The 21493-nt window shown below is 38.0% G+C and overlaps 2 protein-coding genes across 2 annotated transcripts in view; one reads left to right on the forward strand and one right to left on the reverse strand.

The window, feature by feature from the left end:
* The window catches only part of BLNK (B cell linker), a 99063-nt gene extending 89343 nt beyond the window's left edge, over positions 1-9720 (forward strand). Inside the window, 6 exon segments of the mRNA XM_054382189.1 lie at positions 440-515; positions 926-957; positions 4690-4769; positions 7250-7333; positions 8221-8376; positions 9601-9720. Of these exon segments, the coding sequence (XP_054238164.1) occupies positions 440-515; positions 926-957; positions 4690-4769; positions 7250-7333; positions 8221-8376; positions 9601-9720 (548 nt within the window).
* A 6220-nt stretch (positions 9721-15940) lies between these two features.
* ZNF518A (zinc finger protein 518A) lies at positions 15941-20891 on the reverse strand. The gene has a single exon (XM_054382070.1). The coding sequence runs from the start codon at positions 20812-20814 to the stop codon at positions 16171-16173; it is 4644 nt and encodes a 1547-aa protein (XP_054238045.1). The 5' UTR covers positions 20815-20891; the 3' UTR covers positions 15941-16170.
* Between the last annotated feature and the right edge of the window lie 602 nt (positions 20892-21493).

Genomic DNA, 21493 nt, shown 5'->3' on the forward strand with positions numbered 1-21493 from the left:
CAGCCAGTCCCCTGCTCAGGCAGAAAAATGCATCTCACCTCTGTGCAAGGCAGCAGCTCCTCCAGGCAAAATCTCAGCAGGAGTTTCTAACAGAAGGGTGATGTAGCCAGCCAGCCAGCCAGCCAACCACTCCTCCAGCAGAGCTCTTGTAGGCAGCCTGGCCCAGTGTCGTCTCCCATGTCACACAACTAGCCTCTCAATAGGCAAGTCTCCCACTGAGCTCCTGCAGGCAATCACAGAACAGCTATTTGCCTAGAAATTTGGTGGTACACCACTAGTTTATAAATGATGTAGCAGGATGGCAAGCTGCCATGCAAGGAAAAAAAAAAAACAAATTGTAATAAAAGAAACCCTCCTTCAAATAGTGGGGCTCTCTTACTTGGGACAATTTATTTCTTGATGAAATCTTGACTCCACAATTTGTTTTCTCAAACTGCAGAAAAACCTACAGCAGCAGAACGACGAGGTTCCAGCCAAGAGCTTCCACTTCCATCCATTCCAAGTGGTGCCCAAAAGTAAAATTCCTTTTTATCATCTTTTGAATATTTCCAATGTAACGATTTTTCCTACTGCTCCATCTGAACACAGCTGTGAGAGGTTCAAAGCAGAGCACTGTATGTTCTTTGTGAAAGTCATGTTTCTTGAAACTTCATGGCAAACGCATCCAAATACTGTAAGTGCCACCAAAAAGCATGGGAGGATACAATCTCTAATTAGGTAATGGAGATTTAAACTAGATGTTTAAATTCCTAATTGTCACTATGAGTGGGATATGACTTTTTAAAATACCTCTATCTGGCCTTTATTTCTTAATGGGCAAGTGGGTGAGATAGAACACATTCTACCACTGCATGCCTCAAATACACAATTTTAGTATTTTCAATATTGGGTAGATCTTTCTGTAATCTCTTGACTTTTATTTCAGGCCTTTGCTCCAAAAGCCCTCAATTCTGCCAAGTAAGTATAATTCCTATTTTTAATTAAATATGATTAAGTTGCAATTTCAAATTAATCTTTGAATTATTCCAAGATGTTATGTATATTCATTAGTTTGCAGTTAACACTTCTTTGTAATGCAACCAGATCAAGTATCCAGGGGCATCACTCAGCTAGTGAAGTTAAGGGAGTGTGTCACAGCTATTGAATAAATCAATGGGAATCGTGTGTTTCAGTCCCATTTGTGACAACCAAATTTCTACTACTAAATGTACCAAAGGCAGTTTGGGTCAGTTCCCACAACAAAGATTCCATCAGTCTTCCCTGTCACAAAAGCCTAAATATGCCATTTCTGGGCTATTTCAGGCTTTTGTTGCCTAGAAGCCAGACAGCTTATTATTGCATCCAGCAACATATTTTTTCTCTATAGGAGAAAATCCCAGAAAGGTATTTTTATAATGGCAAATGCTAAAGCTCTTCTGTAAGTAATACTTTCAAAGAGGGACTTCATTGCAGTTCACAGTTAAAAACAAATTAGGTACTATGTATATCACAGAATGTTAGGGGCTGGAAGGGACTTAGGAAGATCACTTAGTCCAACCCCCCTGCCAGAGCAGGATCACCTATACCAGATCAGAGTGAAATGTATCCAGGCAGGTTTTGAGTATCTCCAGAGAGGGAGACTCCACAACACCCCTGGGCAGCTTGTTCCAGTGTTGCATCACCCTCACAGTGAAAAAATTTTTCCTCATGTTTACACGGAACTTCCTATGCCTCAACTTCTACCCCTTGCCCCTTGTTCTGTCATTGGGCATCACCAAGAAGAGCCTGACTCCATCCTCATGGCACTCACCTTTTACATATTTATAAACATTTACAACATTATAAACATTTATAACATCTCTCCAAACTAAAAAGACTCAGCTCCCTTTGAACTCTCTTTGCACAGAAGTGTAAATTAGCTCTAACATATTTCTGTCATTCCTACAAGCCCTTTTTTTGCACATATTTCAGTCAGCATGGTTTTTTTGCACTGTAAATGGATTATGAGAATTGCACATAGAAATCTGCAAATGGTGTAGCTTAAACTTCAAGGCTGTTATTAGTACTTCCTGGAAATGCTTGCCTGATGTATGTTTCAATTACATCTGCTGTGCTCTGTAAGTATAATGATGGATCATACTCATGCAGTAGACTGATGCTCTCAAGTTTGTCTGCTCCTGTTGTAAAATTGATGTGCTTCAATTTCTAACATAAATTTTCATTAATCCCTAAAGCATAACTAGTCTTTGAAGTCATCTGGTGCTAAATGATATTCTGATCAATAACTTTCTTTAACACACTGTTATGCTGTGCCAGGTCCAGTAACAGCTTAATCACAGGTACAGCTGGTCCCAATCACTGATGTCCCCATCAGCATAACCTGCTGTCTCTTCCTTGTCACCATAAAAGCCTAATGCTAACTTTTATAATCTTCATTAAAAGTACTAACTTTTCAATACAGCACAGTATCAAATGTTCTGCTGAAGTTCAGATTAAGTACAGTACCTATTTGTAGAACTCTTAGTTTATGAAAGAGCGGGGGTATATGTCATATCTTCTCTTGCTAGTTGTACCTTTACCCCCAAGTCTTAGGGTTCTTTCATTCAAATCCTCTCCTAGGGCCTTGTGTTCTGTGGAGTCAGACAAAAAGGCCTGTAGTTGCCCAGGTCAGTTTTACTACTTTAATTGTAGCAATTATGCTTGGTATTCTGTAAACATATGGTACCCACCCTGACATGACATTTATTTAAAATAATTGCTACCAGCCCTGTAATTCATGTTCCAGTTTTTAAATTTTCTGAGATCATTTTTATCTGGGTCCACAAATTCAATTGTACTAAGCTATTTGAGTTTTGTGTCAAGTTTCCATTTCTGTATGAGAACTACTATTGGTTTAGTACCTAGATTATCTTTAAAAATCAATACACTTCACTTTCATTTTTGTACAACTAAAAACATCTTATTATTTACATTTACTTTGTAAAGTGTAATTCAGCCTGACTTCTGACAATTCTTACTTTATTCATATAACATATTTTTCACTGTAGCTTTCACAGCTGGTCAAAATTTGACAGAAAACATCCAGAATTATTAATATTGAATAACTTTCATCAGAGGATTATTTATTCATTGAGAGCTAGAACTGCTCCTTAAAAAGTCTTCCCTGTACATGGAATGCAGCTTCCAGACAGTTCCATCTTTACCTTGAAATGAGTTCTAAACCCACTTCATGTGTCTTTGAGCTATCCAGTCCAACTGAATTTTTAAATTCTCAGTCACTCTATAACCTCCTTTGTAAACTTACTGCTTTCTGACACCAAAGTCTGAATCAGAATCATACCAGTGAAAAATTTTATAAAGTAGTCTGCAAAGTATCATAATAGACGAGTGCTAACAATCCTAGTTGCATCTTTTTCCCCAATAAATAAAACAGGCAAGAAAAACTCCCATAACAGAATAAGTAACACTCAACTTCTCACAATCATCTTCTCTAATGTAACAACAGTGATCTGTACCCAACACTGACCCCAAGTACCTAAAGCAGGGACTGGAGAGAGTCCAATGGAGAGCCATGAGGATGATTAGGGGACTTGAACATCTCCCCCATGAAGAGAGACTGAGATCCCTGGGGCTATTTAGTCTGGAGAAGACTGAGAGGGGATCTGGTCAATGTCTATAAATATCTGAGGGGTGGGTGTCAAGTGGAGGGGGCCAGGCTCTTTTCAATGGTTCACAGTGATAAGACAAGGAGCAATGGGTTCAAACTGGAAGATTTCACCTCAACATGAGAAACTTTTTTACAGTGAGGGTGACAGAGCACTGGAACAGGCTGCCCAGGGGGGTTGTGGAGTCTCCTTCACTGAAGGCTTTCAAAACCCACCTGGATGCGTTCCTGTGTGGACTACTCTGTTCTGGCAGAGTGATCCTGCTCTGGCAGGGGGGTTGGACCCGATGATCTCTTGAGGTCCCTCCTCCTTTCCAACCTCTGATATACTGTGATACTGTGACTTGTACTATATTTGGCCAAAGTTATTTTACCAGAAAACAATTATCTATACTTCCTATATTTCTACAATACCACTGCTAAACAACACTACTCAACCATTTCCCTTCTAACTTATCTTTGTCATCTATATTTCACACCTAAGAGCTATTTTCTACTGTGCTTTATCAGAATTATAATTAAGCCTCATAATCGTGCCTATTATTTCTGCTTCTCTCTTTAGCTGCTTAGACTTCTTGCACACATATACAAACATTTCAGTTGTACTATATTAGTGAAAAATTACCTTTGAGCTGTATTTGTTATCTTTGAGTTGCATTTGTTTTCCTTACTCCCTCACCTATGTGACTTACTTATCACACTGGACTAAATGCTTCTGCACTGTGTTCCTGCATTTTCTTCCTCTGTTACTACACTGATTCACTTAGGTGGTGGTGGGTGTTTTTCTTGGAGAAAAACAAAACAACTCTGTTTATTAACCAAGTTGTTAACCAAACTGCTATTAACCAAACCATTTCTCTGTTTTGAGCAGACAAGTGTCCCAGAGAGTTATATAGGGCTCATTCATTTACAGTAGGTAGCTTTCCTGAGTGAAACAACAGGTCGAGTGTTTACAGATCTCCCAAAGAACTTGTAACAAATCGATTTCTTACAGCATTAACAAACATACTTTGAAAACTTTACATATTGTTCTTTCTCTTTTCTAGAAGTGCCAGAAGCTGCAAACCGTTCTTTGAATACCTTCTCTCATAGCAGAATTTCACCTATGTCTAGTATTGCAGACCAGGTATAACACTAGCTAAATTCACATTACAAAAATGTTTTTATCCTTTACTTTAAAGTTGTACTTCCTCCTCTACCTCCTTTTTAAATAAAAATGATATTCATTCTGTAGAGGGCATCCATGTCCCACTTTTGCAGTGAAGATTCATTGCCCTCTCTATCGTGGTTTGGGGTGTCAGCAAAATTTTAAGAACGGACTATAAAGTCTCCACTGCTTCTCTTGAAGGAGGATGCTCTGATGCCACCCCCTACATGTTTTAGTCTCTGGCAAGTCCTACTCCTTTCTGTACCTTTATACAGGCCTCTTCTCATTACAGTTACCACAGTCAGGTTTACAACCAACTTTTTTTTTTTTCTTACCTTGTTAAGCTTTGAATAATCTAAGCAAATACAAAGTTATTTTCATTTCAGTGCTATTCCCCTCGCACTCATTTTGGATGGAGACCACAAAATGCAGGAAATCATTCTTACTAGCCTAGTATTCACAAACAAGGTAAAAAGAGTTCTGTTGAATACAAAACAAAGACTCTATTATACAGAGTCAGTAACATTAATGTTCTAAAACCTGATGTGACAAAGATAATAAAACAGTAAAGAACACAAAGGACTTAAAAGTTCTGGAAAAATTCTAACAGTATGTCATACTGGATATTTATTATAAAAACTGCTTTCAAATAACCAATCCAGCATACACTAAATAAACAGCTTGTAGCAATTACATTTGCAGATTTTATGTATCAGCCATGGGCAAACCCAGAACTTTCAATATCCATTTTGTTCCATTCAAAAAAAAAAAAATTATTAACTGTTAGGGTTATTTTCCTACTGCACAATACAGGTGCCTACAGCTATGATTCATGTCCATAAGGTTCATTATTTATTTGTTCCCCATCCAAACTATCAGCAGGATTTTGCTTCCAGATTATAGGCCACGCATACTGCTAGAAGAGAGGTCTGGGGTCAGCTGACTCCCTGTTCTATTGAACAGTTTGGTTTACTAGCTTCATTCTCCAAGTGGCTGAGTATCTTGCATACTTGCAGTTCCTCTCGAGCTACCTTTTTCAAGTGATTAGTGTGACTTGACAAATACTTGGAAGAACTCTGAAGGTAACAACTCTGTTGTTTCTTACAGCTTAAGCCAATTTAAGAATTCAGTGCAATGCCCCCAAAACAGAAAACCACACAGCAGCCAAGTAAAAAAAAAAAAAAAAAACCAAAAAAAAAAAAACCCACCAAACAAACAAAAAAACCCCAACAAATAAAAATGGTAACTTTTTTGTTTGTTTTTCCCACTGCAAGAGTGCTAAAGGGAGTCATCTCAGCATGGCATCAGACGAGCAACAAAATAAGCACAAGAGAGAAGCCAAGTCATTTCCTTTTTGGCAGTGAAAAGCCAGCAACTAGATCAGACCACCTCAGCCATAATGTGCAACATCATCTTCAATCTGTTTTGCACAGAGATGACAAAGCTTGTCTGTAAATGAATTTTACCATTAAGCTTGTAACTATACAGTTGGAAGAAAAGTGTTCAAATTACTAGGAAGGCTAATACCCAGAAGTATTCATTAAGAAATGCTCTCAGCATTATTTCTATAGCCTGTCTACTCATTTTAACTTTTACATCAACCTCCTCAGCAAGAAGTCCCTATGATTACTGGTTTTATAAAATGTTAGTTAATCTTTCAGCTATTGAGGTCTAATAATGCATAGGTCTCATGTTGCTTCTAATCCCTTATCCTGTCCTTTGTTTATAATTTCTTTTTGAACTTATCTAAAATCCCTCATACCTTTTCCCTAAACTTCATTCCTGTTCCCAAATGCACACTCAATTCTGCATCATCTTACCACCCAGTTTTCTACTACTTCTTCTCTTACTCAAATTATAATCTCATACCACTCACTCCCAACCAAAACTGAATCCATACTTCATGTCCAAGGTGAAAGCACTGAAGGATTAACTGATGTATTAGTAGAGGAAAGACTCCTCTGTTTTGTAGGACTCTATGTATCTTTATTTGATAAAAAACAAAAAGCAAAAGATGCACTTATCCAACCAAGCGCTATCACAAAAGCATTAAGCATATAGGAAAGTTCATTCCCAAATCTTCGATGCCTACTGTTGGCCTAGCCCACAGCTGAGGAACATTTAAATTGTTAATGGTCAATTTATTCCCCAATATTTCATGGATACCTTCTTTAAACTCTACTAGAAGGAATTCCTGCTTTTAAAATGCCAAACTATCCTCCAATTGAACCTGACTACTTTACTTCCTCCAGGGTCTTTCTCTTTTCTGTCATTTATCAGCCCTCTATCACGCACCTGTTACCACTGTTTTGACACACAAAAACACTGAGCTCCTTGACAAAGAATTTTCTGAATTCTGGACTGCATCCAAGTTCTTAACAACTGTCACTCCTCTATAAGACCATATTTTTTTATTATTTTTATCATTATTTTACAAGGGAAACACTCTCTCTTTCCAGGATGCTGCCATTCATAGTAAAGCATGGTACGCTGCTACCTGTGATAGAAAAACAGCAGAAGATGCATTGTACCGATCAAACAAGGTAGGTGACTTTCAAAGAATGCCTGCTTTATGAAGAAACTTCACATTAAAAAGGAAAAAGACAACCAGAAATATTCTAAGAAAATTAGTTGTGTTCTGAACAAGTCAGAATGTTGTGTCATGCAAGTACTTTCAAATATGAAACTATGCAACTAAGTTGCATTAGTGTCACTCAGAGTGCTGCACTGCAAATATTCCAGACTAGCGCTGAGGATGATCTGATAGCTCACATGCATCTATTAAAAATGGAAGGCTGAACCCCCTGACTTTTACATGATTTCCACCACAGCCCAGTGGCTCATGTAAAAACAGCTACTATGTGGAAAGGCTGATACTGCTGCACATTTAGGTATTTGTAGAATTTGAGTTCCCTCAAGTACTGCGTATAAAAGGTAGCGTCACAGAAGGGAACAGTGACATGTAGAGGGGCATTCTCAGCATTAGGTACATTTCCACTCTTGCCCAGTTCCATGAAGCAGGATAAAGGGGCAGAGCACAGAAGTCACCGCCGGTATTGGCTACTGCTAGCTATAATGTCAATAGCTGCAGGGGCTCATCTTTACAAGAGCGCTTTTTGCAGCCCTGCAGAAACAGTGTTTCTACCTCTCACGGCTTTCTTGCCTGCCACCAACAGTAACTTAATTTCCTAATAATCCGTGGACCACAACAGGCTGCTGCCACTCTGTGTTTATCTCTTTCTTTCACTGGTTGAGAAAGAACAGGCAGCAGCAAAGATGACTCTTAAATGACACCTACTTCTTATCTCCTGATGTACAGTTTTTCAAACGGGAGGAAAGGGTTTAATGCTAAAGCAGATGAAGGTATTAAGCTAAAGACTAAGTTGTTAGGAAAAACTAAGTTGAATGCACTTACTATTTCTCTCTTCAGGATGGATCTTTTCTAGTAAGAAAGAGTTCTGGACAGGATTCACGGCAGCCATACACACTGGTTGTGTTTTACAACAGAAGAGTATACAACATCCCTATACGATTTATTGAATCAACAAGACAATATGCACTGGGCAGAGAAAAAAGTGGAGAAGAGGTGAGATGAAGTGCTGGGATTTTTCCTAACAGTTTTCCATTCTATACTTTTAATAAGCAAGTATTAAAGAGATATTGCTCTAGGACCAAAAAGATTCTCCATGAATCAGGATAAAGGTATACCATATATAATGACTGATTTATCAAGCTAGAGAAACCAGGGTAACATCAGCTCCTGCATACAGTAATAGAAGCACAGATTAAGTTTGTAACATAGAACTCTTTTAAGAAGTTATCAGCATCAGAGATGCAGCTACTAGATAAATTCTTCAGCTCTTTATAGTTCTCTAGTCACCTTCTATCTAAAACTCTAAGTTTTCTTGGAAAATTATAAAGGAAAGAGAGCCATGCTCAAAAGAAAAACAACAACAAAAACACTGTATCCAAACGAGAATGACAATACTTTAAATTTTATCACATTAAAAAAAAAAATTAAACTCTGAAGTGCCAAAATCACTGGTGGCTACCATATCACACAGATAAGTAATCTGAGAGCACACCAGAAACTTGGAACCCAGGTATCAATAGAAATTGGCAGCACAGAGTAGGCTTACCTTAGCCTAATTATATGTGCCTCCCAGGCAATGGTTTTGAGGTTACAACACAAATAGAAGCTCATGTGGCCTTCAACAAAAATAAAAAATTACCTCAGAAGAAAAAGAGAAAATAGTCCAAAACCTGTATTTCACCAAAGACCAAAAGGAAATGCAACAGACCTAGCAGATTCTGGATATTAATTTTCCATGACAAATATCAAAATTGCTAACTAGAACAGTTCTTATTGATGGTTGTCTGTATCATATTAGTCCTGGAGATACCTCTCTGAGGTGGCTGAACTACAGAAGCAGCAGCTTCCAAACTGCCACAGTCTGCAGCCTGATATAAATAAAGGTAAACTGAAAGCAGTGTCAGTTTAATATGCCACATAACCTCTGTGGTTCAGTTTGTGCAAGTGACAATCAGAAATGAAAAGGAGTATGAGATGAGACAGCTAGTGGCCACAGTATTTTGCATTTTCCAAATTCAATGTTTATGACCAGAACCATGACTAAGAGCAGGATCAGTGTGCTTCCTAAAAGCAGAGCAGCATGTCACTCTTCATAGGCATAGCCCCACTCTCTTCAGTGGTGGAGAAGCAGAGAGAAAAAAAGATAACAGTGATTACTGTCGATATTGGAGCATTAAAAGAAAACAGGGCTAATTAAGTTTTGTTTTCTCCATCCAGCGTTTTGACAGCGTTGCTGAAATAGTAGAGAATCACCAACATACCTCCCTGGTTCTAATTGACAGCCACAACAACACAAAAGACTCAACAAAACTGAAACACATTGTGAGAGTTTCTTAAGTTTTTCTGAACTGCTAAAATGAAAACTTTTTAAAGAACATCTTTCATCATCCCAAAATAAGTGGGTAAGGTATTAAGAAGATCCAAAATGATGGAACGTACTCTGTAAGAGCACCTACGAAGTAGCACGAAATGTAGTTCATCAAGACCACATGACATTCATCAGAAAAGCCCTCATACTTAAAACATGAGAAGCTAAAGCACATCTACTCGTTTGTGGTTTCCATCTGTGACAACACTGGTATGCAAAGTCACGTGAAGAACTACATACCACAGAGCCTGGTCCTTTGACTGCTATTTAAAGATAGACTTCCTGTAAGACATTTTCACTAAAATGAGAATACCCACCATGACCTACTCTTTCAATTTGTTGCATTTACCACAGATCACTGCTTTCAGCAGTTTCTTTGAAAAGTGCACATTCCCAGAACTTAAAGAGTAACTTGACCTCATGCACTGCAGTGTACAAGCTAAAAATAGAACTGTACTTCATGTGATGAGTGGCAATAAAGCTCTCTAAATGTTTTGGATTAATGGACATGTGTTGTCCTTTTTACTCAGTTCCATTAATTTTTTGTTTGTACTTCGAAATGTGTAAATAATTTTAAATGCTGTAAAATCAGTAAGTGTATTGGGGCATTGCCAGCAAGAAAGCATCAATTTGTTACTGATGTGTTAATGTATATATTCATATATGCTTCTTCACAAGTTGTTATTACAAAAACTACCACTTTTAGTATATATGTTTCATATAAACATAGAATTGGTTTTGTTGGGAAAGATCTTCAACATCATTCAGTTCAACCATTATTTAATTCTTCCATGTCTGTTGCTAAACCATGTCCCTTAGTACCCCATCTATGTGTCTTTCAAATACCTCTAGGGATGGAGATTAAACCACCTCCCTGGGAAGCCTATTCCAGTGTCTTATAACCCTTATTTTTTCTAGTATCCAATCTAAACCTCCCCTGGTGCAACGTGAGGCCATTGCCTCTCATTCCAGCACTTGTTACTAGAAAGATCACCATCCACATTGCTACAACCTCCTTCCAGGTAGTTGTACAGAACAATAAGGTCTCTCCTCAGCTTCAACTTCTTCAGGCTAAACAAACATTTTTCTCAGCCATTCCTCTTAGGATGTGCTCTTCAGACCCTTCATCAACTTTATTGCCCTTCTCTGGACATGCTCCAGCAACTCAACGTCTTCTTGTAGTGAGGGCTCCAAAACCGAACACAGGACTCAAGGTACAGCCTCACATAGCTGCATACAGAGGGACTGCTTCCCTGGACCTGCTTGTTCCATTCTTCCTCATACAGGCCAAGATGATGTTGGCTTTCTTGGCCACCTGAGGACACTGATGGCTCATATTCAGCCAGCTGTTGATCAACACCCCGAGGTCTTTCTCTGCCAGGCAGCTTTTGAGCCACACTTCCCCAAGCCTGGAGCATTCAGGGGATTGTGATTCAAGTGCAGGACCCAGCACTGGGCCTTGCTGAACCTCATACAATTGGCTTCAGCTCATCAATCCAGCCTGTCCAGGTCCCTCTATGAAGTCTTCCTACCCTGGAGTAATGTCCACAAAGGTCAAAGTGGTGAAAATTACATTGACTATTAATACATACATTGCAATGAGTATTTACAATCAACAATAAATCGCAATGAAACGCTTTTAGGAATGGTTGTTAACTAGTTCAAGAGGTGTTTGATTTCACTGGACCTGAAAACTCATCTATCTTAAACTGACTCTCTATACACACATGCTTTGGGTTTTTGTTCCAGACTAGGCAGCATTCTCTAGGATTATCTGTAAGGCACTCAGAACTACATTGCAGTATTCTGCAATTACTTCCTTGTGGTTTTGATCAACTGCTTCTACTTCTACAAGTAATGCACCTGTCTTCTAGAAAGAATCACTTCGTCCTATGACAGAGATGTTCAGCATATGGCTACCTACTCTACTGAATCTCAGTTTCTTCCATCTGCAACACAGGTAACACCCCAGATACGAAGCAAAGAACAGGCAAGACAACATATACAGACTTTACACAAGCCTACCGATGGCAGACTGTTCACAGTACTACTAAATACAACATGTAGTGGATTGTTCAGTTGGTATTAAATTTCTACTAATTCTACATTTAGGACTAGTGTACTGTTTAGAACAGTAAGATTGCCAAGGCCTCAAAAATAACAAAAAAATACTAGTATTTGCAAGTTTAATTTACTCCTATATGTGTCTATTATTTTGTTACATGAAACATCACTATACGAGATTACTATTTCAAGCAATACTCACATTGGGAAATAGCAGCCTCTCACTGTTTGAGGGTTTTTTTGCATTGATAGAGTTTCTACCTTATTCACTCAAGTACTGCACAGTATTTAAACTCTGTTCTTAACAAAACTGTTTCTCTTTAAGCTTTATACGTTGCTCCTCACAAGAGTCTAGGATTTTCAGACACTGCTTTCTGAGTTAATATGTAGTACCACCATCACTGTGCAACTGAAGGGAAAAAAGACACCCCCAAAAAAGGTAAGTTCAAGTGTATGATACAATTTTTTTAAGATAATTAGCACTTGGAGCTGAGAGCAAGGAGCAGCAGTTTCTGAGTACGGGGCATGCTATGTTAAAAATTCTGAGACTACTGCTTCAGCAGCCAATGCAGACTCTAGGAATTGGCAACCTAGTGCAATCCTATACCTGAGACTTTATCTTACAACTGCTGCAGTGCCAGCAGCTGCCACTGTTAGGTGTTTCTACCACGCAGCAGGTATGTCAGACCTCTGACAGACATAGCAATACACCTCTCATCCATATTTGATATTTTTACCTTTGTTATTTTTAGAAGACCTAAACCAACTAAAACATTGGCTTTGAAGTGTATTTTGGTGTATCTGAGAATTCAGGGCAAAGTATCGTATTTACTAATGTATACAGAAGTGGAAGTGCTGTCTGCCTACCTGATGCAGAAAGGAATACAGTGAGAACTACACATCATTCTGGATACTGCTGTTCCATGAAAAAGTAAGAACTTGCATTCTCAAAAATCCAAGTGTTCAGACATGCAAGTTATGAAACTACATTCCAAATCACCAGCAGCAGGCAGATATTCTTACGAAGCGTTGTAAAAAAAACAGGTCTCACATGACAACAGCCCTGGAACAAGTACTAAACACATTTTTTTTGTTAAAACGCTGGAAGTACTAAGAAAGAGAAACTATGACTTGCTGATTAATACATCATGCAAATAATATACAATGGGCTAGAGTGTAGGCCTCTTTAAGGCCAGTTTGCACAAGCACATGAATGTTGTGCAAAGAGTTGACCTTGCATTTCCACTTATTTATGTGCAGCCCAAAAACTGTAAGTTAAGGTTTTCTCATCTTGCTATATATGCAATGTTAAAAGCCATCTTAAAATGTTAGGGTTGCAAAATTGAGCACTCAAACTCAAGACACTTCAAATCAGGTAACCTGTGCAACTTTGATTTGTCACAGCATATATCCATTACAATACAAGCATTAAAAATATGATTATTGACTATTTTTACACATAAACTTATTCCATATGGATGTATCTCAATTGGCTCCTTCAGGAATAAACCATAGCAGTGTAAGAAAAGACTGTGATTAGTAGGATACTTGTAAGGTACCTTTCCCATTTACCACAGACACAACTATTGTAGGAGTCAAAAAGGTGGCCTCGTATTGTTAAAGCATCTGAACGTTTCACTGAAGAACTGCATGTTGTCCCTGCACCTTCTACTGTACCATCCACTGCAATGCATGTCAAATTGCTTAAACCAAACTTTCTCCTGATGATCATTAATTATGATCTTAACTGCACCGAAGTCTCACTCGAAGTTCTTTGAAATCTGATCTGCAGAAGTGCCAAACTCTTAGGACCTCAAACAATGCATTATGGAAGAGCTTGTAAGAAAAAAAGAATTATACATTCAGACCAGTATTTGAGCAACGTGTGCTAAATAACACAAGGCTGTAATTAAGGGTAGGGAAACAAAACATTGAGTTACTTGCTCAAGAGGGAGCAACTGAACTGTTCTGTGTGCTCAACAAGACAGATGTCCATAGATAAAGTGACACATGGCAATGAATTGATTGTATAAAGCAGCATTTTTTCAACATTTCTTCGTTTTACAATGTTCTTTTTCACAATATTGTTTAAGGTTGCCCAATTCATAGGAAAACAAGCTGGAGGAAAAAAAAAATTCCACTCTCATGATTCATTAGTACAGGGAAAACCCCCTAACTCTACACCAGAATTCCCACCTCAGTGCTAAGTAGCAGTTAACAAAAACTGCTCATCCTTAGTCAAGTTGGACAAGTAGGTTTTAGAAACTAACTTCACAGATATTTCTGCCAAAGGCAGCAATGAAAATGTCCAGAAACCAAAGTTCAGTTTCAGGGTTTTTACAGGAAAGCAAGCTTGACAGGCAGCTAATAGATCCTTCAAGTCAAAAAACCCTAACACTTTCTGTTTTTTTCTTTTTCCAACACACCTCCTCACCACTACACTAGTCTTCTTCACAGTACTCAGCCAAATTAATGTCAGAGCTCAAGTCCACTGGGCAGGGTAAAATGATCCAATTTTGATACAGAACACATTAATTGTATATTAATTGTTACCTTGACTGTCTCAGGTACTTCAGTTGACTCCCATACATAACTCACCAGCTACAAGGCTAGCGTGCATCTTCCTGCCAACAGACATATTAAGAAAATTTTATCTAGCTACTGAAGAATTTAATTTTTTTTTAATAATTTTAACACTTTTAAAACCTAAGTCAAACTCTATTACTGGTGACTTCCCTGTGACATCTGTGAAAGATTTCCAGTTGTTTCAACGGTAGCAAGTCGATCTTCACTTTCACCGTATGGAACCAGTCACAGAGAACTACCCTTGGGCTTGCATACAAACCAAAACCTCAAGACATATAAATGATATAAATGCTCCAGTCCTCTCCAAGTCCAGTATTAAATTTTGACAGTTTCTCCACCATTACTTTGGGAAGCTGGCTTGTGCATCTAAGATGAAATCTTCCAGTACATGGGGAAAAAGTTGCCATATGGTTAAGAGTACTCCCAGCAAAGATTGGATCAAGCCTCCAGATTCATTAAGGATCTGAAGGACAAAGCCCCTAAATATAATTACTGTGGATAATAAGGAGCTTCATTTACAAACTTTCTCTTATTCACTATGGATAAGGTCTTTTGTTTACACAGCTTCACACAAACATGAAGAAATATGAAGCATATTCTCCCTTCATCATTAGCCCTAAAACTGTTAAGTAGGAAGCAAGCAGGTGTTGCCAAAACCTTGGTACTCTAAAAGACAGTTCCATCTGAATAAGCAATAGTAGCAAATACTATTTAGTCATTATGGGGCCAAATTAAATCCACCTGGAATAAAACTACAATGTAGTTACAGGCCTGAAATGGTGCTTTGCACTTCACCATATCCTGGACTTCCTATAGGGTTTATGGCAGATATAGTATAAAACAAAACAGAAATACTTTCCACAAATGCTCACAATCGTAGTCTGTAAACACAAGTTATAGCAAATTTAATAGTGACAGAGTCCATACAGATTAGGAATGTTCACCATTCTTAAACACCAGACATTATGAATATACTATGTATTTTCAACTGATTCAATTCTCAAGCTCACCTTATTAACACAATCATAACATGATTTATTTATATGAAAAATACTTCACTAAGAAAGTAGACAAACTGCACAGAAACAGTACAAGTGTCATGTGCATAGCAATATAGCTTAAAGCATTCACATATGGCTTTGTTTAAATGAACCTATTGGGGAAATGGCCCTATATGGACCTTGTTATACAGCTGACATAATGTAAACTGCTTCACATCTTTTAGGCACTTTCTAACAATAGTGTTCAGTCCCTGAAAAACAATATCAAGAGCTAACAAGTGAAAATAACAAAAATCCCAGGATAACAGCTGTTAAATTTTCTTAAATTGGATTTAGTAGTGCATACACAGAACTGAAAAATAGCAAGGGGAGGGGTAATTTCTGTGCAGGAATTATACCAAGTAACTGAAAAGTATAAAAATATTTACATGTTTAGGTTTTAAATACATATTGAACAAAAGCCCTGAAGACTCATTCGATAGAATAAAAATATAGGACATGATAGTAGCAACAAAAAAATATATGTATTTTTATGGAATTGTATTTGCAGTTTGTTACAAGTTAGCTAAACCACAAAGTTCCTTGATCTATTTCAAAGCCTGGTGGCAATAAAGAATCCGCTCTTCCTTTTAAAACCCAAGCACTTTGCATCATTTCTAAACTTCAGTTACAACACTGAAATTCAGACCCAAATTATTTGTGTATCCCAATTCAATTGATTCTCTTTTAAAAATCTGTCAGGTATGATACTTTCTTCACTAGTCATCACTATGTTAATGAATCCCAGTCTCGAGTAGCCTCCATCAGATGCCTCTGTCCATGTCCTACCCAAGTATCCTGATTGTCAAATATTCTACCACAAAACCAGCAGCTAAACTTAGCTTTCAAGGTATTATCAGAGGTAGTTTTCACAATCTGGTAATTGTTTTTGCTAGTCTTTTTCAGTGTCAATTTTAAGACAAATCTTTCTTTTACAGGGCTAATAGGTTTTATTGTCCTGCGCCTCTTTTGAGAAAGACCATTAGTAGTTATGCTCAAAGGATTGCAGACGGCTGGCTGAAGAAGTGCTTTGATAGTTCTTTTTGACAATGAAACCTTAAGAACATGTCCCTTAAATTTAGCAATGGTTTTCATCACATTTACAACTTCTGGAACATCTGCATCAGGATGGTTGAGCACAACCACTGGTTGATTTCTCCGAGGGCACTTTACAAGCTGTTTAGAATTAAAAGGAAGTAATTTCAAAGTCCTCACAGTTTCTTTCGATGCCCTTGGTTTGTAAAGGACAGCCGATTCACTAAAAACTTCAGGTTGATTCTTTTCCTTACGCTTTCTGTGCAACATTACTTTCTTTCTTGGAGGTGCTGGGTGGTTATCCTTACTTTTCCGTTTGTAATTCTTGTTTCTTTGTACATCCACAGTTTCTGAACTTTTAGACCCAGTTTGTTTTAAATGAGGTTTTACTTTTGCAGTTCTGTTTCGCATGCTCCATGTGGACTTCTGACTGCCAAAGTTACTCCTGTTGTTATCAGTTACTACTTGTGTACTCTCCATAGACCCCTGCTGCAACCACGTCCCTGCAGATTTTGTAGGATAAACAGGTTCTACAGGAGGAACAAAACACGCTGGATTGGAGCTCGCCAAAGAGGCATTTGCTGGCATTAATCTACCTGGTAAGATTAAGGCATCATTAGAAGTAAGATCAGTTTGTTTCTGTGCTAGTGCAGAAGTAAGGGACTGCAAGTTATCCAACTGCAGTGAGGGCACTGAGTTGCTTACTGACTGAGTGTTATCAGCCAGGGTATCTGACATAGAAGTCTTAATTTTCAGCAAAAGCTTTTGTTGCATGGCTCCAGTTTTCTTTGGTTGACAACTTTGATAATGAGCACTATCCTGAAAAACACTATGTTTACAAACAACAGGTTTGTTTGGTGTCAAACATTTCAGAAAAACTGCTTGCTGTCCATTGGGCAAAAGTGCATAAACACGTTGTTTCCGTTTCGTTTCCTGTTGCTTTACTGACTCCAAGGAACCAAAGACAGTATCCTGATGCTCTGGTAACACCTTCACAGAAGAAATTCCTTTCACAGATGACTCTGATGAGTTTGTGAATACAAGAGGTCCTCTGAATGGCATGCTATTCAATGAGACATTTGCTGTACTACATGGTCTCCTATTACAGGAACTTCTTATGCTTTCAGAACTGTCATTTGTCCCTTCCACTTTTGAAGCTGGTATGGTTATTTTACCATATTCTCTAGATCCAACTCTCCCTAAAACCTGAGAACTATCACTAGGGACATCTGCAACTGTTCCAATTGCCCCACCAAAAGTCAAAATCATTCCAGGTCCTTTATTTAAAACAAAAGATGCAGGCAGACGTTTAGTCACACGCCCTTCTGAAGAACTGGTTGATGGAAGAGATCTTCCTGAAACCACCTGTAGTCCAGGTCGGCTAGCAAGGTGCAAAGGAACAAAAACTCCTGCTGGAGGTGAGTGAACTAAAAGAGTTTTCTTCTGTTCCTGAAGAACTGGTGAGAAGCCCTTAGTATTCTGGGTTGTAGACAGCATTTTATCTTTTACTAACTGCTGTGCTATGATTGCATCTGTATGAGGTTTTAACAACGTACCAACACCCAGACATCTGGACAATTTATCCATTCCCTGTGAATCAAATGATGTTCTGGGTGTCTGTCTTTCTCTCCCACAATGTGTACCTTCATTTGTGCTACACCTTGTGTTCAATTCTCTCTTACATAAACTAAAGCCTACATTAGAAGGAGGCCTCTGAAAACCACAGGCAGTTGCCGAGGTCTTTAAATGGGTAAAGGCTCTATTCCCTGCCTTGTGACAAGAGCACAAATTGTCACAATGACGTTTTACACTGTTACTTGACTTGCTGAGGGATTCTTGCTTAGTGGCTTTCACTTGTAACACATCTTGCAGCAACTGGTTTATTTCGGGTGTTAAATAATTAGCTGCCTGTTCACTCTGCAATGAGAAAACAGATGTGATTTTAGGCATTAAGGCCGAGTTAACACAATCAGAAGCATTTTCTTGGAATTTTTCAGCTATGTTCTCAAAGCCTTGGTGTATGCTACCATCCAAATACTGCTGGCCATTATACTGATCCTCCATAAAACACTTGCCATCAACAACATATTTAGATTGGCTTTTAGAAGACAAAGAGTTACTCTTAGTTTCTGTGTGTCCATAAGTTTTATAAATATTTGACTGGGCTGATACAATTTTCTCTGGTTTTAAGCCCTTCACCAACTCTGAATATGAAGATGCAGACTCATCTGTCCTACTGTTTTGCAAAGAAACTGTTTTGCTAGACAAAAATTCTTTGTGTCTGTCATCAGTTGACATCCAAATGCTACATGGATTATCCGAAGCGTCCATTTTGGAATAGTTGTGAAAAGACAACAACCCCTCATTTGAAGAGTCCACTGAAGTTGAGTAACAGAGATTATCAGTTCCATTACTATTATTCAGGCCACCATTTTGTATTTTCTGCTCAGGAAAGAAGGGCATTTTCATAGAATCATAGTGAAGTGTATTTGTAATAGTAGGTGGTAATACCTGAGGATGACGTGAAGGATTATAGCTTCCCCACAAGATATTACTTCGAGTTTCAACTTTTGTCACCTCATCACATGGAGGTATAGTTGAGTTCAACTTCATTGGCAAATAATTCAAACTTTTCCCTACAGCTACATCAGAAGGTGCTACAGTTTGAGAAACACTCCTACTACACAATAAGGAACTATTTTGTTTTTCCACTTTTGCTGAATGAGGAGCAGAACAAGAAAATGGAGGAGAGACTAATGGGTGAACAGAATTGTTCTTTAAGGTTGGCTGATCAGTTACATGTGGTATAGCACCTGAAGACAAGCCACAGGGATCAGCAGTCTGTAGCAAAGGAGTTGTAGAACCATCTTTAACAGGATCAGCTTTCTGACTCATCAAATGTATGTTTTGCTTACTTGTAGGTAATAATTTTATAACAATATGTTGTTTCCCATCAACGATTTTAAATCCCATAAATTTAGCACTGTAATTAGCTGGAACAGATATTTTATTGTTTCTGACCATCAATACTGTTGGCCCATGAACCCCATTTCTCAGTAATCCCAAACTGTAACTTGTTCCATCATCCGCTTTGTTGTATTGTGCAGCAGTAGCAGAGAGCACTCCACTCACAAAATTCCGCTTTTCCATATACATAGTTTGATCTTTTTCTTCGTTTGTTTCCATATCACTCGTACGCTGGTTCCGCTCCTCAGCTTTTGTTTGATTTTCATTCACACTTCTTAGTACTTGCAGGTTTTCTCCAGTTTTGTCACTACTATCGCTTATATTTTCCCGCCTCCAGAATGCCTTTTTAGATGCTCCTGTTTTATACCTTCTTAACACAAGTTTCAGTCCTGCTGGAGTCTTCACTACTCCATTTTCACATTTCTGCCTTTCCAGTTTTTCTTTTGCATATAAGTGGTCTCTATGCAAAGCTATGATGTGTTTTAAAAGACAATCCTTCTGTGGTGCTCTGTAATTGCAGTATTGACAAACAAAAGGAAACGTACTGGTATGAACAAGATGATGTTCCTGGAACTCCTCTTTTGTAAAGCTTATGTGATGGCATTTTCCACATTTATATGGAAACTCGTTATGTTTATGAATGTGCTGAACAAATGTACCCACGTCCTGGGTAGAAAACCCGCATTTTTCACATTTAAAGTGACCATTTACACAATGCTCTGACGTGAAGTGTTTTGTCAAATCCAACAAAGTGTACGTATGCTCATCATTACAGAGCTCACATTTTACTAAAGTGCTACGATGGGTGCGTCTATGTTGCTTAAAAGACTGAAAGTCATTAGCCGAGAAATTACACATCTCACAAGGATAGGAAGGCAACTCGCCATAGTGTAACAGCTGAAAATGTTTCTGCAGGTCATTTGGGCTGTATCTAACATTATTCTTGCACTTCATACAGGTGAAATTCAGTATCTTTGCTGCAGTTTTCAACCCTTCTTCAAATTGCACTTCTGGTTTATTTTGCAAGTGAGTTTCCTCTGAACAATTGGGATTGCTTCCGTTTATTTTCTCTAAACTTAAGGACTTCCTTGCAGTTTGCTCTTTACACTGAAAGAGTTTTCGAAATCTATCAACTTCGTGTTTCATTAATACTTCATTTGGAATGTTCACCTTGGGTAGATCAATTTTCACATTTTTTAGTTCATAGGAGAGACTGACATCTGCAATTGCTTCTTGAGTCACCATACTTAAAGAATTATTCACCAATGCTTTCTCCAAAGTAGTATCTGTAGAAAAATTCTTTGTAGCATTGTGCTTTAACAAATTCATTTGCCTTTTATCATAAAACAAATGTTCATTTTCAGATGGCATGATTTTAGGTGTGAACTCTTCAGATTAGTCTTCGTTCCTGGGGCAAGAGTACTGAGTCCAGCTGTTCTCAAGGTTCTAGAACGCCCCCATTTTATTCTCCTGAAATCAGAAAACAAACAAAGCAAATATTACTTTTTAAAATAATGCAATTAGACCACTCATTACAATTCATTAATAAATATGTACCAATCTTGGAAGTTATTTATATAATAGCATTTGAGAGAAAAAAGGATGAGGCAAAAAACGAGACATTACACTATAGTCTTTGCTTGTATTTGGAGAGGTAAGTGTTGGCTGATTAGGGGAGTTTTCTACAAAGGTTACATAAACCTTGAAAAATAAGCTTTAAAGAATTGTATCTGTTGAAAGCTGAAAAGTTTAATGAAGTTTCATAACATCAAATTTTGGTCTTTTCCTACCAGGAGAGCCTGTAAGCATGAGAAATCCCAAGACCTGGGTTTTTTCTAGAAAAAAAAAAACAGCTGGTGTTTATTACTTATTCTGGTTTTCAAGCAAGTAGTACTTCCACTTGCTGTGTGACATGGATCGCTAATTGAACTTAGCTGAAGTAGTAAAAACAAGTGACATTCATCAGGAGCTGCTATTTTTGTTACTCAAGTCTGCTACTCTACTAGTAGTTAACCATTATGGTTAAAAAAAAAAAAAAAGCAAAATACAG

Source organism: Indicator indicator, chromosome 7, assembly GCF_027791375.1.
Source record: "Indicator indicator isolate 239-I01 chromosome 7, UM_Iind_1.1, whole genome shotgun sequence".
Taxonomy (NCBI): Eukaryota; Metazoa; Chordata; class Aves; order Piciformes; family Indicatoridae; genus Indicator; species Indicator indicator.